Source organism: Poecilia latipinna, unplaced genomic scaffold (assembly GCF_001443285.1).
Source record: "Poecilia latipinna isolate Pla-1442-1.1 unplaced genomic scaffold, P_latipinna-1.0 Scaffold2439, whole genome shotgun sequence".
Taxonomy (NCBI): domain Eukaryota; kingdom Metazoa; phylum Chordata; class Actinopteri; order Cyprinodontiformes; family Poeciliidae; genus Poecilia; species Poecilia latipinna.
Genome location: NW_015115055.1, coordinates 25,402 through 47,764, shown reverse-complemented (window position 1 = coordinate 47,764; position 22,363 = coordinate 25,402). Strand labels below are relative to the sequence as shown.

General features: G+C 37.6%; 1 protein-coding gene across 2 annotated transcripts in view; it reads right to left on the bottom strand.

The window, feature by feature from the left end:
• gpm6bb (glycoprotein M6Bb) overlaps positions 1 to 8,247 on the bottom strand; it is a 33,346-nt gene extending 25,099 nt beyond the window's left edge. Inside the window, exon 1 of one of the 2 annotated variants that reach the window (XM_015019471.1) lies at positions 8,076 to 8,247. In XM_015019471.1, the coding sequence (XP_014874957.1) occupies positions 8,076 to 8,079 (4 nt within the window). In that variant the 5' untranslated portion in view covers positions 8,080 to 8,247. The remainder of the gene's footprint in view (positions 1 to 8,075) is intronic. The other variant, XM_015019472.1, reaches the window with a different exon arrangement.
• Positions 8,248 to 22,363: the final 14,116 nt, after the last annotated feature.

Below are 22,363 nucleotides of genomic sequence, written 5' to 3'. Positions count from 1 at the left end.
TATAGGCAGTCAGTATTTTGCTCTGAAACAGAAGATAATTGCTTGGGGGAAAAAAAAATAAAAAATTCTGAGAGTCAAAATAATCAAGAAGTTAAAGTTATTATTTTTTTTTTTTTTTGTCTTTCCACAGCCATCACTTTTTCACTGGATGGTCACACTGGAGACATTGTTGGTCCAAAGTTGACATTGAGTGTCATAATATTACATCAAACAAACTAAGATTGCTTTTTCTACATCGCTAAAAATATGTTTTTTCCCCTTAGCATTGCTTTTCTATTATATATTTTCTGTGGGTTAGACATGTTAACATTAGTCTTGAAACATTTGAAAATGGTCACAGAACCAACATGGCGTTAAAACTAAACTAGTACCGATTTCTATGTGGTGTGGACAATTATTAAACCGGCAGAAGGTAATTTTTATATAAATACCTTCTTTCTACATATTTGTTAAAACTGTCACTATATCCTGACAGTAGGACAAATAATTTGTGAAATAAAAAAAATTAAGCTCCTCTGGAGGAGGAATGTCTCACCAGTGTCAACCACGGTCATGTACGTGATGTTCATAATCTTCCCCCGTTTAGCACGTGGCATAGTTCAAGCTCAAGACTTCCGATTGCTCCAGCTGTGCTAATGGCAGAGAATTAATGTAACGTTACAGGAGAACTGTCAATTTCTAGAGTTCTTTGCAGGTCCTGCATTCAGGGAGGAGCTGTGGAGGTCTCGCTGTCGCCCAACAGAACAAGAGGGAGGGACCTGTGAGGTGTGCTGGTTCAAACTTTCAGATTAAGTCCACAGATTTCTCTGAAGTGCCTACTGCTGCTTTAAGTGACACCAAACTCACCATGGCTTAAATGTTAAAACGCACTACTGGGAGCAGCTTCACTGAATAAAAGCAAAAGTTTGGAAGGTAGGTCAAATTTGTATAACAAATGATCGACTTCATTAATATCAACAACAATATAAAAAGTCACCCTCAGTCTTTTTAGAGATGCATTTTCTGGTTTTCTTCAAAGTAGAAAAAAAGATTTTCTTTTAAATTTTGCAACAAAGTTGTAACTGTTGCAAATCTCCTCAAAGCTAAAACTCAGGTCTTATTTTCCTCTGTGACATTTATTCAGCTACAGTCTGTTTATCTGCAGGTAAATTGAGCAAAAATGGTTCCCATCAATGAAAGCTGAGTCAGTCATGCTGCAAATACATCCTAAAATTCATCAAATCCATTCTATAGTTTATGAAAGAAATTGTGAACACAAACTCGTAGTCGCTGCCATAAATTTGACATGTAGTGTAATTCAAGTGCTTGTAAAAGAAAATTGTACATTTTAGAAAAACAGAAAACAAAACAAAACAAAAAAAAAACATTACAGTTGATTTTACTAGTGAAAGAATACGAGTAAATAAGTACAAACAGTCTTTTTATCTATTAATTTTAATTCTGGCTGTCACAAGCAGCACACAGAGAGCAGAAAGCAGTGCAACACTGCTGAATGCCTGTTGGAGCAGTGAATAAACGCTCATCAGCTGCAGCATCTCTACGCTTACCGTGACCCATTATTTCCACCAGGCCTTCTGGAACAATCATCTGACTGTGAACACAACAGTGATCGAAACTGCTGCTCCACTAACAAGGACCCCCATTTTGCTCTGAATACATGAAGCGATGCCAGCAGGATGTCAAGCTGAAAAGGAAGCTGTATTCGTCAGCCGAACTCTGTTAATCAGATCTGTTCTTAAATCTGTAGATAATGACCAGATTGTGTCAATTGAATAATTTTGTCCTATACAAGCCTACAGCTGCGTGTGCCTGTCATAAAACTTTGCTCTTTTTTGCATAGAGAAGATATTTCAAGTGCTAACCTTTAACTATATAGACAGCATAGTGACTGTGACACATTGAAAAGTATTAGGATCCGACGGACTACTTCATATTTGTTCGCATTAAAGCTGCAAACTACATAAAAGTTTTACTGGAATTTATTGCCATAGACAAAGACACAGTAGTGAATAATTTGAACAGGGGATGAAATACATGGTCTTAAACACGTTTTTACAAATTTAATTTGAAAAGAATCAGGTTAGAGGGGTCTAAATACAAAATAATGACACACTCCAGAATGAAATTTGTAAAAAACATTTTCAAATCTGACGAGGTCTCTGAATGGAAAAGCAACAAAACATCACTCACACACCACCTTCCATCCGTTATGTTCATTAGCCTTTCAGTGACGGTGGAAGCCCATCACTGAAAGAATCCAACCAAGAAATCTTCTATTTCTATCATGTGACAAAGCCCAATGACTTGCTTTGTTGTCTGAGGATTTATCAGCTCAGCAAATTAACATGACTGATCTGGCAGACCTGGAGGACTTGGAGAGCTCAGCGAAGATGAAAGAAACCCAGAAGAAGGAAGACGGGAGATTTCAAGGGAAACAAAGTGGACCAGCAGGAAGAGGAGGAGATGGACGTGAATAAAGTTTTCGACAGAACTAAAATGTGATTTTCCGGAGCTGCACGGCTGCAGAAGGTCCTCGGACGGACAATAACCCAAGATGCTCAGTCACATGCAATGCCAAATGGAAAGAGGCCCAGAAATCACATAACTACGACAGCGGTAAGCTCATTATGGAGAATATTCGCTGTAATTAATGACTGCAAAGCAAAGACGGAGAGCAATTTGCAGATTATTGATGGCGACATAAAAATTTTAGGTCTTCAGAGGTTAACAGATGGACTGGAACATATTTCAAATATGAAATTCAAAGACAGCCTGAAAAAGATTTTTGATTTAAATAGCAAAGCTCTACACAACCGCTTAACACCCCCACAGCAACTCATTCTCCAAGCTTGTTTATTACTGAGCTTCGAGAAGAGGAGCATGTGCTTGTGACCTCCAATTTGCCTCTGAGCAGAAGCATCATGAGTCAACTTAAAGTAGGAAGAGCTTATCTGACTTTGTGTTATTGCTCTGCCCTAGACTGACAATTTGCTGTTGTGCCAAAGCGCCTGGCTTGCCCCGCACTACCGGTCACAGGTCTTTCCTCCCCTCAGACTCAGAGGACGCAAGGTTACAGCACATACACTTTCACTGCAGTGACACGTCCCAGATACCCTCATCTCAGACGAGCCCAAGACAAACAACAGATCAGAAAAGAGCAAGAGACTAAGTTCGAGCTAGTGTGACTAATTCAGCCCATCAAAGGACCCGATTTAGCAATGAAAGCGTCACGTTAGTCATGGCAATAATTTATGACACAAAAAATTAACCTCAAGTGAAAATCAGTTCTTGGTTTCACTGTCTGCTAAACCACGAGCCATGCGTGACGTCAATGTCTTCATCTGCACAGCCAGTCCATGAGGGGCCTCGAGGTCTTGCTGCAACCAGCTGCACGCAGGCCATAATTTTAGGATCACACGAAATGCAAATGTGTCAAGTTTTAACGTTCCGTCCCACAAAACTGCTATTCAAAATGGTGGTGGTGCTAGAGAGGCAGGCCAGATGAAGAGGACCACAAGTCCTGCAGCGAGCAAGAGAACAAAATAGATGTTTGTTTTGGGAGATACTGTACAAGGAGATTCCAAAAATATGCAAACTGCCGATGAAATCCCGAGACCCTGCCTCTGATCTGAAATGTGACCGAAAGAATATTGTAATTCATGCATCCACAGAGGTAAAACAAGTCCAATACAACGCTTTGTCAAGTTCAGAGAACCCTAAAGCACTCCACACTATATTCAGACATTTACATGCTGATGGTGGCAAGCTACTGGATTGAAGCCTCTCCTGCCCTGGGGCACGCTGACAGCAGCGAGACGGTCACCGGTGCCACCGAGCCCCCTGACCACCACCAGGAGGTAAGGCAGGTGAAGTTTCTTACCCAAGGACACAGTGAGAGGAGAGGCAGAGGCAGACAGAGCGAGAATTGATCAGGGGGATCTGGTGAAATTGGAGAGAGGAAATATATGTTGGGCTATTCGTGAACCAGAAAAGGTCTGAAATCAGCTCCTGCATTCAGATTCTCGTTGGAGTTCAACCGGTACGATAGATCATAGCATCTGTCGTACTTGATTAGGTCAAACAAGTACGATACTTGTAAGAAATCACTCAAACTATCTTTCTGTTTGAGTGACAGCTTCACATGCCAGACTGCAAGCACCATCTCTCCACTTGATGATGTGGAAAAAACATCTAAAAAGGTTTCAGCAGCTAAGCCATAAAAAAACTGAGTAGGCTTAAATTTCGAATTACTAAATTATTTGTCGAACTACACGATGAAAATACCATGTAAGGTGTTTCATAGGTTTCCACTAAAAAACAAAAACAAGTTATTTTGTAGAGAAGACAAAAATCACCATAATTTACTCTATTTGACTGACAAAACATAAAATTAAAATATCCCCTTACTTTAGACAGGAGCTAGAAAATCTGTTCACCGCCACTTAACAGCATGGCATTTCACCACACCCATAGTTATTCTGCCCAGTCTGGTAGTAAGTTTACTTTGACTTACATTAGGACCTACTTGGGTTATTGAAATCCCACCTGCACCAGCAAAGCAAATTGCTCGCCTTATTCAAGTTGAATCTGTGTGTTACACTGTCCTATTAAAATTTCAGCAACCATATCAGCCCACATTTCTTAAACAAAGTATAATGGCAGTGAACATGCTGGCATTATGTAAATTGCCCACAATTAAATCGGAGGCCCAGTTTTCTTCTCCCCATCCACCACCACCTTTTAACTGTGACCAGGCCTCAGGACAGAAAAGTTCTGTTTTTTCCTGGTTTGTTGCAATCAGTGGTAACCGTACAAAGAGAAACTGTTGAAATATTTGGTTTTTGATTGACGTCTGGAGTAATGAAACACTACTTCTCAAAATCTGAGCTACTACACACTTAAGAGACGTCAGTTTGGATTCTTAACAATTAGACACACTACAGCCAACAATGTGCCCATGGCTACTCTGGAGGAGCTGCGGAGATCAAAATCTAAGGCAGGAACATCTGTCAACAGAACGAGTTTAGTTTTGTACTCAAATAAATATGGCTTACAGGAATTAGTGGCATTCATGGACCGTCTCTCAAGGCATACTGACCCCTCAAAGTCTTTTATACTGAAAAATCATTTACCGATTTGCACAAATGCACATTCACAGTGACATGTGACAGGAGGAACTGGAATCAAACCTACAATCTCCCAATCGCAAAGCAACTCCTCTACCACTGACCTATATTGAGTCTTTTGTTCTAGTTGTATAACTCTGCATGGCCACCCCAAAGGCGAAACATGGTAGTGGCAGGAAGACGGATTGGGGAGTTTTTGTTTGGCTCCAAGTCAGTCGTTGATGGGAAGATAGTTCAAACTAAATGCAGGGTATTTTAATAATTAGAAACCTCAAAGCTACAGTGTTCTCCAAATGCTCCCAGTTGGGATCACAGAACTGAACACCGAAGGCTTTCTCTGGGTTGAATACAACAGATTGAAGACAGGTTATCTTCTCGCAACCTTCAATCAAAAGCAGCACACAATTAGATCATCCAAAGAAAGGATAGAGGAGACACTCGGGGCCTAAAACTCTCCTCTGAGAGGTGAACGCCATGTCAAAAATTAAATCAGACGCAAGTTATTTAAGTTCAGCCCCAAGCACAATCAGCTTTGTGACATCCAGTTTATTCTGGGCTGGACTCTTATCATGCTCACAGTTAATCAATTTTCTACTTCTCATGAAACAGAGAACTAAGATTACCAGAAGGTTTTGTTTGTTTGTTTTTACAGCACCAAACGAGCCTTCACATTCACAACAGGCTACGCTGCTTTATCATGGGGGGGGGAAAAAAAAAAAAAAAAAAAAAACCTTTGAGAATGTTTGAATATAAAGCAGACAATGCACAAAGGTTGATTGCTATGCAAAGTAATATCCTCACTGAGATGGAGAATGAGGCACAGAATGAGGGTCTGTGGGGAATTGGTTCACAGGGCATCCGCTATGAAACTTGCAGTTCAGTGAACTTCTCCCTCTACATTAAGAGCCACTGAGGTCGCACAAAGGAGCGGCTCCAAATTAGGAGCACAAAGGCGCTTCTGTGAGAGCTACAGAGTGAATTAATGAGCATTGATACACTTTCTCACAGCGTTCTTCCCTATAGCCTCAGCTCCGGCGTGTCGAACAACAGCTATTAAAAGATTACGGAACCCAGCTCAACCACTCGAAATGATACAGTTATTAAATCGATTTGTTCTATCCTGCATGTGCAGTTTCAACACGAGTGAGAAGTTTCCAAACGTTAATCTGCCACACCTCAAGGTTTGGAGCACAGATGGTCAACACTTGGAACTCATTTAAAGACGGGACTGTCTCCTTTCTAACTCCAGACTGCGGTTTATGAGCTTTCAAAGCACGCAGGCTTCAAGATGTTTCCAATAACATAATCTCCCAAGGTACAGATATTAAAAGTTTTTGTTGGGAAAACATTGTACTAACCTTTTATTTTCATTAAAATGATTGCGATGCCACACCCCAGCTCATCTCAACCAAATTTAAGAAAAAGACATTAGTACTGTTAAACAAAAAAAACAAACAAACAAAAAAAAAAAAAAAAACTGCCCAAAGATTTGCCTTTAAAGGTTACAAGAAAGTGAAAATGTTTGGAAGGAAAAGATAAAGGAATAAGACAAAAAATTGATTGTGCCCAGTAGTGTTTGTGGAGTTTTATGGGAAGGATAACTCACTTTAAAAATCAAAATGTCCATTTCAACGCAAATGGGAACATGATTTTAAAGAAAGATAGTTATTTGTTGACTTCAAGCTATGGAGTTTATACATTTAAATTTAGAAAACAAGTTGGAAAAAAAAGAGTATGTTCTTGTTTGTTTTGTCCATAAATGTTGTTCCCTTATGTCTAACTTCATATACAAACCAGTTTTTGAGATGGTTGGTCAATCTCCCCAACCACCATTTCATGCTCTTGCAGTTTTGGATGTTTCACACATGTAAGTTTTTCACAAACAAAAATAAGACATAATGGCCATGTGATCATTTGTACCCACTTCGACAGAGTCCTAGTCAGTCATGTTTTATCACTGAACTGATTTGATCGTCCTTCCCTAAAAATGTTTTACCACACACACAAAAATACCTAAAATATTAGTTTAATTATACCAGAACTGCATGTGGCAAAGCAACACGGTCAAAACACTGGAGAAAGAGGTGTAGGACACATGTTGTTGTGTCTAAAATACTTGGTGTCAACAGTCAGGTTAGATGTGGGGCAAATAAAATAAAAAAAAATTAAAACTTCACATTAAAATGAAAAAAAAGAGAGAAAATCTAGAAGATTCCATGTGAAGAATATTGGTTCCTTAAAATATATGAAACACACACATATATATATATATATATATATATATATATATATATATATGCCCAGGTCAGACCATGCTGAAGACCGCCCCTGCAACTCCCCCCGTGAACAAGAAGCAGAGCCAAAATAAACAGAAGTAGGCTGCAATACAATGCATGAAATTAAAATAAAATTTGAGCATTTCACTTTCACACGTAAATACGGGCATTTGGGCAAATTAATCTCAGGCCCCATTTTTTTCATGTCTAGCAACGCCCCTGACTAAAGTCAATCACTTCTGCACTAATGATCAATAGATGGTGATGAAAAAGGGCGTTGCCGTATTGAAAATAGGTTTTCAACGAATGTATTGTCTTTGTGTCCGTCTGTCTGCAGGGAACAGTGAAGACAGTTCGCTGACCTGAAGTTAACACCTCCACGCATTCGCTCAGAGTTGACTGGAGGAATCTCCATAATCTCCCTAATCGCTTTCCTCAACATCTAGGTTGCTCTAATGCCGATCCTCACGAAAGCGGGTCAGATAAACAGCCCGGTTCTGCTTCACAACAGAACCCTCGCTCCTGTCAAAAACAATCGGCGCGCCCCCACGAAAAGTTTGAGGCGCTGCGTGTTTCAACCCCGCGCTGTGATCCCTAAAAAAGACAAAATCTTGACAGACTTCCAGTGTCACAACTTTACAGGACGTCTTCGTTTTGACTTTCTTGAACTTACCCATTGTTGTTAAAAGTTTCCGAACGGCCACGAAGTGAGAAGCGATGAGCTTGAGAAGTTGAGCTCCAGCTACAGTGTCGTCGCGTCCTGGGATGCACACTGACCGCAGCCTGCTCTGCTCCAACACTCACCCACAGCGTCCCCGCGGAGGAGGCAGCGTGGCTGACGTCAACACTGAGGGGATTACTGATGGGAGTCGCAGCCTGGCCCCTCCTCACCAAGAAGTTTGGACCATCATTTGCTATTCTGTCATGTGCGCAAAGTCCAGTCTGACATTCCTTGGTTATCTCACGTCAGGCTGAACAAATACATAGATTTTTTTTTTTTGTGCCAAGATTGGGATCAGCTGCTTAAGCAAAGTCTATGTTGTTTGTGCTACAGTGTATCTGTACATTTTGAACTTTTCTCATGCTGCCGTGTCACAACCAGTTGAGATGTAATGAGATCGATCAGCTCCAAGAGTGTAATTGTGAAACAAATTACTGGTTGTCAACCTTGTTTTTCTTTTCTTTTCTTTTTTTTTTTTGTAAATTTGAAAGGCTTATATTCAGCCCCCCATAAAACACTTTGCAAAACCAAATTTTCCAACAACTACAGCTACAAGTCTTTTCTGGGAGTTTTTCCTTAGCACCATTGCAGTTCCAAAGACTGGATTTCTTTTTTTACCTATCCTCGTTTGCAAAATAGTTCAACCTCAGTTAGATAAGATGGATGGTTTCTGTAGACATACATTTTCAAGACTTGCCAATCATTAATTGGATTTAGGTTTTCTTCTAGGATTGTCCAGCTTCACCAACATTCCCGTTCCTTTTTAGAAAAAGCATCTCCCAAAGCATAATGCAGTCTGCAGTCGTGCCATACTCTTTCCATTTTATGATGGACTGAGCTGCTCCTTTGTACTGCTTCTAACCCAACTCTGCTTTAAACTTCTCCACAGCTTTTACCCTGACCTATCTAATATGTTATTTGATCTTCGTGATACTGTTTGCTCACTAACTTAATAAAGCCTTCATACAACAGCTGGATTTATACTGAATTTATCTATTTCTTAATAAGAAACATTGAAGTTACACGAAGATATTGTGTAATTGCAATTTTAAGATATGTTAAAATTGAAGTTGCACAGTTGTTTGTTTTTTGTTTCAATTTCTTTCTTTTTTTAATGAAGGAGCACACGTGCAACGTCTTAAGCTTTGAAAAGGTTTCTGTTGCACGTTTTAGCTTCACTTTGCACATCTGGATTTAAACTTATTCAGGCTGATTTCAGGCCCCACTGTCTCCACGGCTCTTTGTCTGCAGGTTCCTGGTCTTATCCTGGAAAATTTAGCTTTATGTCAGACAAAGGCAGGAAAAATAAACCAACTCAGTCTCCAAAGAGAGATAAATAAGAAACATAGAGTGACCACAACGACACAAAATGGCTACAAAGAGATGTGCTGTAAATCAGCTAAAATGTAACACACAATAGGAACGCACAAAGGGCTTCAATGAGACACAGGACTCCCTTAAAGTGAAACAAATGACCAGAAAGACATAAAGAGAGATATAAAGAGATAAGAAAAGTCTCCCAAATGAGTCGCAAAATGACCAAGACGGCTCTAAAAACATTCAATACAATAAAAATGAGACATTAACAACATTTAACAGATACACAATGATGCTTTTTATCATACACAAAAGCCAAAAGTGAAATGAAAAACAGCCTGAGTTAATTCAAATTTTCCACCAAATAAAAATAAAGCAAAGAGTGCAAAATTAAAAATAAAATGAAATAACCACATCTATAATAAAATAAAACAGAATGCATCAAATGACCAAATATCTTAAAGAGAAGCTTATAGATTATATTGGATTTATGTCATGGAAAAAATAATGCTGTTTAATTATATTTTACATCAACTACATAATTTCCCATTTCTACAAATGTTTTCTGAGTTAATATGATTAGTCAGGAAGAAAAAATGGCCAACTGGCCCATAACAACACCTCCACTAAAAAGCAAGATGTATTTAAAAAGGGACTGAGATGAAGAAACAATCACAAAATCACCTTTTCAGCCCCAACAAGCTGCTTTAAATGCCTGAACTTTCTGATTTTAAGTTTATTTAATTCTCTCTGTGAACTGCGAAGGAAAGGCAGGCTTTTCACTAAAACGAGGTCCTACAAAGAAACAATGCCAATCACCATCAATCCAGTGCGCTGGTATCCGGTACCCAAGGAGGTCTGAGTACCCCCCCTCTCCCAGTCCAATCCAGTCTTTTCAATGCTGGCCAAGTGGGCAGTTCTCACTGGTTTGCTTCATGGTCAAACAGCTATGGCATCTTCCCAAGATGACAAACTCAAAAGAGGCTGAAAAGCAACGAGTTTTACCAATCGACCTTAGAGCTAAAATGATTGTGCTGTTATTTAATATGTGTTATATTTTGATATTAACACTTGAACATTTTTCTGAAACCACGTTTCATCTGTTCTACCTGTTTTTTTCTAACTGTAAATGTCTAAGTGACAAAAAGATTTAGTCACTGAAATAGACCAAATTGAAACTTGCACTAATTAGTACATTTCCCCTCACATTAAATGTGCTAAATCGCTACTGTTTATTAACAAAAGTCCTGTGATCTCAATCAAATAATGTATGTGCCCTGTACAGCAAAGAAATGTCAGTCAATATCTGTGTCTGTGTTTGCAGCAGGTCAGTGTGTCTATGAGGGCGCTGCTGACTATAGGATCTGCATGGGAACCTTCCAGCAACACACTGGCCGACAGCAGGCATATTAGTGGACTATGTGAAAACAAAGCAGGTCAGACAATGCCTTTTAATCTCTCATTATACTTCAGGCCCATGCCACGTCAATCACGTAACAACACAAGTGGCATTTTAGTCCCTAGGTGGACTCTCAGTGATTCTAAGGAGGTTTGTCTTTATTACCGTTGTTTCAAGAACCAACAACGTGGCATGCATTTGGAATGGATATATTTGAAACAAAATTTACAGTAGAGGCAAATTCAGTAAACCAAAACAGATACTTTGAATTTTTGTTTTGTTTTGATATGCCTGGATATGTTATTAAAAATGTTAATCTTTTGTCGTTTAAGTCAAACACTTCACATAAATGATTGAAACATTTTTTATTAAAATAAGAACACTTCTGATTTCTGCAGAAAAGTGGATGTAAAGTGTTACTTCTTACAGTATGGCTACAGCCCTTTGTGCAGAGTTCTCCTGTCTGTGGGTTTTCTATGGGTGATTTGATTTCTGCCTGTGGTTTAACAAAGTTTATTTAGGTTAATTAGCCTCTGGGGGTGACATCGTATAGTTGTTGGTTCAGTGTGTCTCTGTGTTAGCTCTTTTATTGAGCTGGTAACTTGTCTAGACTGTGATCCAACTTCTTCCCAGTAGGCATCTGGGATAGACTCAGTAAAAAATAAAGCATCCATGGTTCACCCTTGCTGCTCTCACGTGATAATAAAGGGAAAGAAGCAACCAAGTGCTATCAATGAAAGACAGCTTCCACAACTCTGAACATCTCTAGAAAAAACTTGCATAAAAACTTCTGCAAGGTGCTTTGGGCAGCAATTGATGGTTCCCGTCAATATGTGAAGGGTCATGATACAATTTGAAAGCAATTTCGAATCCAGCATTTTAAATTGAAGAAAACATTTTAGACAGTTGCCAGTCTTCCCATGTGCAGCTGTTTCAGCAAATCCAACCCAGGATCAAACAGAAAAAAAATGTGAACAACCCAGGGGCTACATTGTCAACTAAATCTCATGGCAGTGCAATTACAAAAAGACTAAAAAGGTGTAGCTTGTTTGGAAGTACTACCAAGAGGATGGATCTGCTCTCTAATGTAGGTTTGCAAACTCCCATCTAAATTGACACGATGGTAAACAGATCAGTTCAAAGAAGAATTGTGTAGCTATGACGCCTTATGTGTTTAGCAAAAACTAGTGCATCAAGAGACATTGCATTTCCAATTCAACCATAAAAGGGGAGGGATGATGATTTGGGTTTATTTTGCAGCCTGGGCACCTACAGATCTCTGCTCTGTATCACATTATCCTGGGCTCACATGTAAGACCACCTTTCCGACATATGAGGTTTTGCCAAATTTAAGCCATAAACAGGACAGTGGTTCAAGACACATTGGGAATTTGACCAAGGAATGCCTGAAAATGAAAATGGAGGTATCGTAAAGGTTCAGTCTTAGCCGTGATTGATATGGTGTAGTTTACCGGGGCCTTTAAAGATCTGTGAACAAAACAGACTAAAATGAACTGAGAAAATGTCGTGAAGAAGACCTATTGACATTCTTCCATATTGACGGGAGAGACTAGTGAAGACATGCAAGCATCCACTCATTGTTGCCAAAGGTGGCTGCTCACATTGTTAATCGGTTTGGTTGTTTGTATTGTGACTATACAAAGTCAAGGAACAAGTCTTTAAACCGAGAAATGTTACCAGACAAGGCAATGTCAGGGATGTGACAGAAAACAAAAGACACTATGGAGAGAAATAACGAGTAACAGGAAAAATGAAATAAAACCTCTTAAGAATATTCTGGGGTTTTCGGCTCACGTTTTTATTGCATCACTTGATCGTTGCAAGGGCACTGTCCAATTATATCATATTGACAAATACAACAAATAAGTCATAAACATAATAGCAAAATCCCTACCAGCAATAATTGGAGACAGAGCTTTTCTATGAGCATATTCCTGGCCGTACTTTATGTTGTGTTCCTAATTAAGAGTAAGTACTGTGAAACAGGGTTGCTGGCAAGCATTGGGAGCTAATTGAGGCAATCCTGTGGCACCTAATTGCAAATAAAGAAAAGCTGCTGAAGCTCTACACCAAACATAACAGCCACTATGGTTACTAAGCACTGAGAAAATCGCAGACGCTGAAAATGGGCTCAAAATGGGAGGTAGTTTAATGTGTGATGAGAGCAAAGTTGGCAGTAGATCAAATGCCACAAGAATGAGTTGGACAACTCTGGCCTGCAGATGGTCTTTAATGTGTTACATCATCATGCACAACAACCGAATTTTAAAATCCCCAAAGTTTTAAAAAGAAAATAATAGTCTCAGATGATACAAATATAAACAAGAGGCAGATTGTAATACTTCCATCAAGTTATTTTAAGAGTTCCCCAGAGTTCCAACTGGGAATTTATATGACCGTGGTGGACAAATGTGGAAAAGATTAAATGTAATCATTTCTAAAGCTTTTCTCTGGGTACCAGAAAACAAAATGCAACCTGAATAAAAAAAAAACATAAAATAAAAATAAAAACTAAAATTAGTTGCAAAGTTAGTTTTCTGGATGTGAGCACAAATGAGCTTAAAAGGTCGTTCATGCTTTTAATTTTCAAAATGAATCTATTCCAGCTCGAATGTTTTGTGGTTTCTTCTGCGGGCAATTATTTGTACAAACAGAGCTTTCCTCCATAACATGGTCGGTTTTATCAGTAATGAATGCAACAGAAGTTTTAGTTTGAGTTTGTCTGAGTCATCACTGATATAGAACTGTAAAATATCTGCTCTGACAATATCTGAAGACCTAAAGATATGCCTTTATTTATTTTCAAAACTAAAATAATTCACTTCAGGGTCTTCAGAGGCTGGATGCACTCCGATCTCTAACAGGGAGGTGTACACACACAAAGGTCAGCAGAGGTTTTTTGGACACTTACGAAATGAGTTGAAGGACATTTTGATAATGTCAGCTAAAGTAGGAAAGCTCAACGGAAGAAGAAACCATTAAATTTATGGGCATGGATGTGGCAGAACACATAGTTTTGTTAATGCCTTTGCAGACCTTGAACTGTTTACATTTTACCATGTTACCACCATCAACTTTTACTTGTTTTCTTGGGATTTTATGTGATAGATCAACACAAAGTAGCACAACATTGTGAAATGTATGGAAAGCCTTCAGAGGTTTGCACAAAACAAATATGAAAACCAAGAAACTCAAAACTTGCTAAAAATGTAAGGTTTTGGAGACTTTTAAAGCAAGATCAGTCTCTTAAACAACGTTCCAAGCTGCTCCCCAACCATTAATGGAGATCTGTTCAATCCATCCTGTGAATGGAAAGAGCAAGACTCAACTGCAAACATGACCTTCAGACTAAACTTACATCCTGGAGAAGGAGAGCTTTAATTGGAGAAGCATCCCAGAGTCTCGTGGTAACCCCAAAGGTCTGCAAATTAATATATATAAACAAATCAACAGTTTATACCACCATGGAGGAGCTTCAGTGATCCACAGCTCAGAAGACTTGCTACTGAGAAGAAGGTTCAACCCCCAAACAAAGATCTTAAACTCACAGCTAGAGTCTTTATCTAAGGCGGCTCTTCTTCTTTTCCTGTCTTTACTTATGTCAGAGAAAGTGAATCACTGCAATCCTTTAAATGACCATCCCAGATCATGCTCTCTGTAATAAAATTCCTGTCAGCTTTCGGCACTGTAAAAGCAAATTGGTTTATATGTGTTGAAGTGCACAGCTGGGCACTTTTACGAACATAAATATTGACGTCTGCAGAGAAATTGTCCCCTAACATGCAAAAGCATGAGTCAGACTACATGCTGGAACACTGCAGGTATGGGTACAAGTAAACAACGCAGTTGAGAATGAGGGAGAGAAAAGCTGGGAAACCAGCTTTGACCTCATGTGGATTACTGTGGGGAATCAACATCTGGTTTTCCATTTTAGTAAAAAGGTTGAAAACATTGTTCCACTGCCATCTTAGGGGGGAAAGGCAAGAAATATGTTGCACACGTCTGTCTAGAAAGTCGTCTAAAAGAGGTTCAACTGTTCAGCTTCTCTGTGTGTAAAATACAAGTCCTGCTTCATGCTTATCAAACTTGCATTCTGTCAAGTTGTCCGTGTGAACTTTTATAGTCTTTGAGTAAGAGATTAGTGGCAGTCAAATGTCATTTGTTGTAGAAGATGTTTATGGTCAACATCTGTTTGTTGCTCTGCAAATGCAATGGATCCCTTCAGTGGAAGAAATGTGGTGGCCAACTCCAGCAGCTTGAGGGGAGTGATGAGCATGTAAGCAATGATTGACATGAGCTAATATAATTTCTTAACCCTTAAAGCTCTGGGCTGATGCCAGGAACAGGGTGTAAAGGTAATTCTAGACTATTTTATTTCCCCCAGTGCTTACTGTTAAACACTGGAAAACAAAGCAGCAATGTGACAATGCTGCTGGTGCTAATTGGATCACTGCAACTCATAATAAAAAGAAAAAAAAAATGTTAGTTATACACAAAATACAATGGAAAGAAGGGTAGCTTGGGGCATCTATTAAACTGCCATGAAAATATGGACCAGATACAGGTGAAAAATAGTTCTAAAGTTGTCCAATATAGAGAGGACTGTAAATTTATTAATGTTAACAGGTACAAGCTGAATATCTGGTCACAGGTTTGTGTTTGTGGTTCTTCTGAAAACTTATTGATTCTCACGTTGTGTGTCTGCGTGTGTGTGTAGGTGTGTGTGTGCGTGGGTGTGTGCGTGTGTGTGTGTGTGTGTGTGTAAAACAACTTTTTTGTAGATGTGATAGCAGACTTAGACAATAATGTTATGCTGCCATCTAGTGGACATTAAAATACTCCCTATGGCATTAATAAACTGCCAGGACTTTTATTACAGTCCTAAATACATTTAATAATAATAACAAAAATAAATAAATAAATAAATAAAAAAATAAATAAATAAATAATAATAATAATAATAATAATAATAATAATAATACGAAGAAGAAGAAGAAGAAGAAGAAGAAGAAGAAGAAGAAGAAGAAGAAGAAGAAGAAGAAGAAGAAGAAGAAGAAGAAGAAGAAGAATGAGGTAAATTCTGCAAGTCGCTGGTTCCTCAATTCCCCAAATTGAATTAGACACTTTAATTAGAAAACAATTCAAGTCTTTTGAGAGAAGTAAATGGATTGCCATTTGTATTTATATGTTGTGTTACCTATATCTAATGTCTTATTTTACACTTTTTCATTTACACTTTTTAATTTAATTAACTACAAATCCTTCTGAGGCTTGTATTTTTAGTAGTAACTGGAAAATCAGCAGAAAAGTGATTCTAACCATGGATTTTTTTATTTATGTATCATTTTTACAGCAATACGTCATTTTGTTGCAGTTACTATCCATTCTTACAACTTTCTTGGATTGCGACTGAAATATGCTCACAAACAAATTGCACTCAAACTGTTGTGTTGTGTTTAGTAAGTGATTCATTCTGTAGCATCACTGTCAAAGACACATTTTCTATTGTTTTGACATATGCATTATTATATAAATCTTATTACCAAAGTAGTGTATTACTTTAACCCTAACAGAACGGCACAAAGTGTCGTCCAACAAAGTGGAGTCAGATCCAAGCACGAACACTTTTTAATCATCTGAATCAGGAATGAAAGCCTGAAAAAGTGTTTGCAACCAAGAATCAGACTTTCAACAACTTTAGTTATCCTAGAAGTATTCAGAGGTGTGTGATACATTTGCTCATATTGTTTTTATACCAACAAATTACATTGACAATTGAAATTCAACACAGATCTTTTAAATGCTTCGTCATTTTTAGTATCAGTTCATGAATAACAGGTTTGTATCCACAAAGTTTGAACAACATGGGGCACAAGTTCAATTGTGAACAAAGTAAATAGCACAAGTGGTGGTAGAAACATAACTCAAAGTGTGAGTAGTTTGAACTCTTGTGCTTTGGATCTCCATTTTTATAGCTTTAAAATCTGAAAAATGAATAAAAGACACAAAAGTAACATTATTATAAATGTAGCCTCACAACAGGGTTAGCGGTGAGGCGATATTTAAAGTAGGTGGAATTATTTATGACTGTATCAGGGAGGAATTAGCTCTGGGAAACCATCAAGAGGTTTGGATTTTTTTTTTAGTACAGCTGCAGATTCACTCAAAGACAAAAAGCAAAAAAAGCAGTTCAAGTAGAAAGTGTGTACATAAATATGGACTGACCTAATTTGTGATTCATTGTTAAAAAAAAATGAATAATGTTCATTCTTAAAAATAAAAGATGGCAGAAATAATTTGAAGCAATAAATTCTTCACAGCCAGAAATAATAAACTATGCCTTTTGTTGATGTTTCTTTTCTCTTCTTGAGGTCGCTCATTGTCTTATTTTACCTTTCTCTCCTACATTAGTGTTTCATGCAAAGATTTGTTTCCCCATTGAAAGTAATTTGCATGAATTTGAATAACTATTGGAAGATTATCCCCTAAATACATTCATAACTCCATATTCAAATTTGGGCAAATTGTGTTAGCAGAGAGTCGGGAATCTATATGTTTTCAGTAGCTTTGTGAGTTAGATGACTGGGTATGCATTTACATAGTGCAAATGCAATCAGGCAAACTGGGAAAACAGCTTTATAAAGATCTAATAAATTTATAAAGGAAGAAAATAATATGTTCTCAAAACATAGGAACTACTAAATAGACAAATACATCTAAAATCTTACAGGTACCGTTGGACTAAAAGATAATTAAATTAAGATTAATTAAAAACTAAACACATCTCTGGCATCAAGAAACAAAATCAACACTGATTTTTTTTTTTTTATCATAAATTTGAACAACTTCACTCTAATAAGACTGAATCACATATGAAGAGTAGAAGTAATAAATAGACAAAACAAAATTAAAAATTGCCAATTAACATCAAAATATATGTCATGTTATGAGGATGACCCAGAAAGACAACAAGCAGCATAATGTAAAAAAGTAAATTTAATAGAAACAGAAATCCACTAAAAAAAGTACAAATAGAGAAAAAAGGGAGTGAGGAGGGGCCTCTATACCAAGAGTCCAGAACAAAGCAGGGTGACCCAAAGGTCACCCAGGCAGATCTACAGGACCCAGACAAGACATTTCAGAGGATGACCTCATCCCACAGGAAGAGATTCTGATGCTTTGGGGCAGCTCTGTAGCTGCTAGATTAAAGAGTTGAAATATATGCACCAGTAGAATAATAGAATACAAACCAAAGCATTTCTGACTCAAAACTGAAAAAGCAGATACCAAACCAACTCAAAAATGCACTACAAACATTACAAAATACACACAGTGGGGATGCTGAGTAGCTGAGATGGTGGATGCAGAGGCTGCAGCACTCAACAGCAGTTGCCTTGGGTTCAGTTCCCAGTCTCAAGCCATTTGCTGATTGTCTCTTGTCTCTCTTCACTGTTTCCTATCCAACTACTGTTAAATAAATACCACTAAAGCTTGAAAACTCTGATGCCTCCTTTCCCTCTACTTTCCCCACAAATATGAAACCAACGCCCCTAAAATGAATTTATGACAGATCTTAAGTTTGTTTTCTGAAAGATAGCAATTCTTCTCTGTTGCTTTCAATATATATAAAATAATAATAATAATATGTGAAGAACATTATTAAAATATAAAGCTTGATCAAAATGTAAGAGCAGAATATACATATATGTTTTTTTTTTTTGTTTTTCTTTTTAATGAATAAAGTAGTGGTGTAAATTTTTGGAGTGTGAGCATTTTCCAGCATTTGTTTCAAATAAAACGCTAATAGCTGGTTGTTATGGAGAGCCACCTGCTGGCAAACCAATTAGATTTTCTAAATAATGCATTACTTTTGTATCTTTCATTATCACTGCAGATTATTTTTTCCCTCTGGAAGTGAAACTGCCAGAATCTAATTTCTTCCTGGTTTCCGAGAGCCGCACTCTGACTGCATAGCTGTGTGCTGGCCAAATCAATGTATTGAACTGCCAGCCATAAATATCTTTTATAACAAGAAACGTCTGTTATATTTAAAGACAACAATGCCAAAGTGAATTGCAGCACCATTCAGGTTTTATAAATAATAAATCATATCATCCATTTACCAGTAAAACTAATTGCACCCACCAGCCTTGGATTTAATTGGCGTTTATTTGTGTTCATCTATAATTTTACATTGACAATTTCTTTAATTTGCGATTTTGCTTTATGTGGTAGAACAACACAAAGAAGAACAGGATTGTGTGGCAAGGGAAAAAAAAGACATTAATTATTATTATTATATATATATATTTTTTTTTTTAATTGTACAAGTGTGGCATTAGAAGATGGTGCTGTGGTCAGGCAAGACCAACATATTACTTACAGTCCTGGATAAAAAAAAAAAAAATAAAAAAAAACTAAAATCACCCTGAACACACAGTTCCCACAGTAAAAGCCAGAGTTTAGGGGGGGAGACAGATGATGGTTAATAAAGAAAAATCCTAGAAGAAAACCTGCAACAGGTTGCAAAAGACTTGAGACTGACGGATTTTCACTCACAAGATAAGGAACCAAAACATACAAATCTACAATGGAATGGTTTGTCCATCTGTTAGAATGGTTCAGTCAACCTCTAGATTTAAACCTTGTAAGATTTAAATATTGATGTTTACAGATATTTTCTGCGATCCAGGCTGAACTACTTTGCAAAGATGAATCCTAGAGACATGGTCCCTGAAAGACTTGCGTGCAAAAAAAAGTGGTTCTGTTAAGTTTTGGGGCTTTAAAACATATGTAGACCACAGTTTTCAGATTTTAATCGTAAAAATACATTGAAAGTCATGTATCATTATCTTTTCCTTCATTGTTAAGTGCTGTACATTGTGTCGCTCTTTGACATAACCCCCCCACACACCAGCCAAAATGTTGTGGTTTAACTGACAAAATATAATGCAATGCACAATATCTTTCAGCAAATAGGACACAATTCCCATTAGTTTTGCACTGGATATTGCCATAAGGCTCTCACTTCTTGTTGTCTCGCTTGGAAAGAGAAACCACCATGAATTTTTGTTAACACATTGTGCAGTTTTGCTTTTACACTATTTGTTATTTAGGTTGACGATGCTGTTTATGCATTCTAGCCTGCAGCTCCATCGCACAGTGGGGAGCTGGGCTCTCGCATTCATAACCGTGTGGTAGATTCCCGTTTGCTGACCTAGTAGGAGCAAAAAGCCATTACCAATTTTAATTATTTTTACCAGACGCTTTTGAATGCTGTGCTGATTACAGTTTTATTGCATGTGTGGCTAAACACATTGCAGAAAAAAAAAAGAAAAGAAAAAGTCAAATATCACATTTTATTTCTGTTGTCCTGCTTGTTTGGAGGAGTTGGTCGTATTCCCAGCTCTGCTATATTAAAAATACAGGAGCTCAGCCTGCTGAGAAACACCCAGGAGGTTCTGTTTCATTAGAAAACAGACCCATCAGAGTCGAATGCAATGAGTTCATCACTGAGGCTCACCCTTATCGATCCACGCTCAATACGGCAGCACAGTGACAAATGTAGACTTCTCAGACATGTCAGAGGCTCTCAGATAAAGTGCTAACTACAAACACAACTCATATTTTTAGGTTTTGGTTTTTTGTTGCAGACCATCACTTCTAAACATCCATCAGTATAATTTTGCCGTCTCTTTCGCACACATACGCCGCACACCCCTGTAATGGGCGTGATGTGAAATGTGCATTATTTTAATTGTTTTATTTTATGTGGGATGGTTTGTTTTTAGGTCAGTGTTCTTGTACTTTCTGCAGTGCTCCTCCAGGACCACACAAGCCGCAGCGGGGTGATGTTCTGCTGTCGAAGCAGCTCTCAGGAAGCCATCAGTGGCTCTCTGATCACGTTGTTCGCTCCAAGAACAGATGACGGTTTTGGTTGTAAGCAAGACACAGTGCAAACATAGGCTCAGTGAAAATCTTATTTTAAACTTTTTAGATGTATTTGAATGTGTGACTAAAATGGGACACTCAGTATGCACAAAAAAATGTATATTTAGATAATCAAACAGATCTCAAAACTACAAATATACCTCAAAGGGTTAATTGTTTTTTTTTTTTTTTATGTTTCTGTACATTGAGCATGACAACCTCAAAGTGATTTGACATCATGGGAATAAAGGAAATGTTTATAAAGCAGATGGTTAAGAAAACACAGCTAAGGCCTGAATCTCACATTAGGTCTTTTTGGAAAGGATTGTCTGTTGATATCTATTGTGAGAATTACAACAAACTGTGAGGCATTACTTTCATATTATGATTCTCAGTAGAGTAACAGTTGTCCTGGAGATGTGAGAGTTTACACATTTGTAAAAGCAAACCAAGATAAATTTATTTGACATTCAGATTCATTTCATTTATTGCAGTAACGTAAATTTTTGATTTTCACTATTGTTACATGTCTTCTTGTTTTATTGAAATAATTTGAGCATTCGTGATGCATTTATTTATAATGTATTGTACTTTAGTGTATTGTATTTTACTCATGGTATGAATAATATTGAGAAATAATGTTTTAATTTGTTTTTGCAAATTATTCCATTTCGCTTGCTTATTTTCACATTGAGCCTGTCATTTATAATAATAATAATGATAAAAAACATTTTTAGATATTACATTTTAAACGTGAGAATTGTTACCGTATTCTCTGACTGCACATCCATAATCATTTATAATTTATGCTTTGTCACTTAGAACAAGCTGACAAATATAGTTAAAATTTTTTATATTTTTTTATGTTTGGTTTATTTTCAGGAACATTGATATTTTTAAACCAGAGAAACAAAATGCCCTGGTAAGCATGTAAAACATTTTAAATATGAAAAGAGAAAAGGTATGTACTTGTTTATGACATCATTTTTTTTTTTTTTTTAAGATATAAGTATGAGAATGAAGAGGAAAATTTTAAAAGACGTGGGAACAAAATGCTCTCTTTTTGGTCTTGTCTTTTTTTTTCTTGACTTTGTCAGCTGTATCACTATTTTAATTGACTTTGTTCAAACCTGCATAGTGGGACATTTCAAGCCGACTGCATGTGCATCTACCTGCCTGGGGACAGCCCTCAAAATAAAACAGAGTAAAATCCTTTCTTTCCTGGTTGACATTTTAATGCAGTGCTGCTGTACATCGCCCGACATTGTGCATTTTGGAGATTATCCTCCTTTGGAACCTGCCAGATCCTGGCTGGCTTTAGATTATTGACTCGAGCCAAAGGAAACTGCTCCTGATTGCTGCTCTGCAGCTTGATGAGAATAGCTCCAGCCAATCAATACGTCCATTTGTAAGGTAAATTCTAATTGGAAATTGTTGCCATTTGCATCTGAACTCAGACACACGAGCAGAACCAGCGACTGACACAGCGGAGCTGGAGAGTGCTCGTGGCAAAAAAACAGATAAGTCATTTGTTATCTCCCTCATGAAGAAAAATCAAAACAGATTCCTCAGC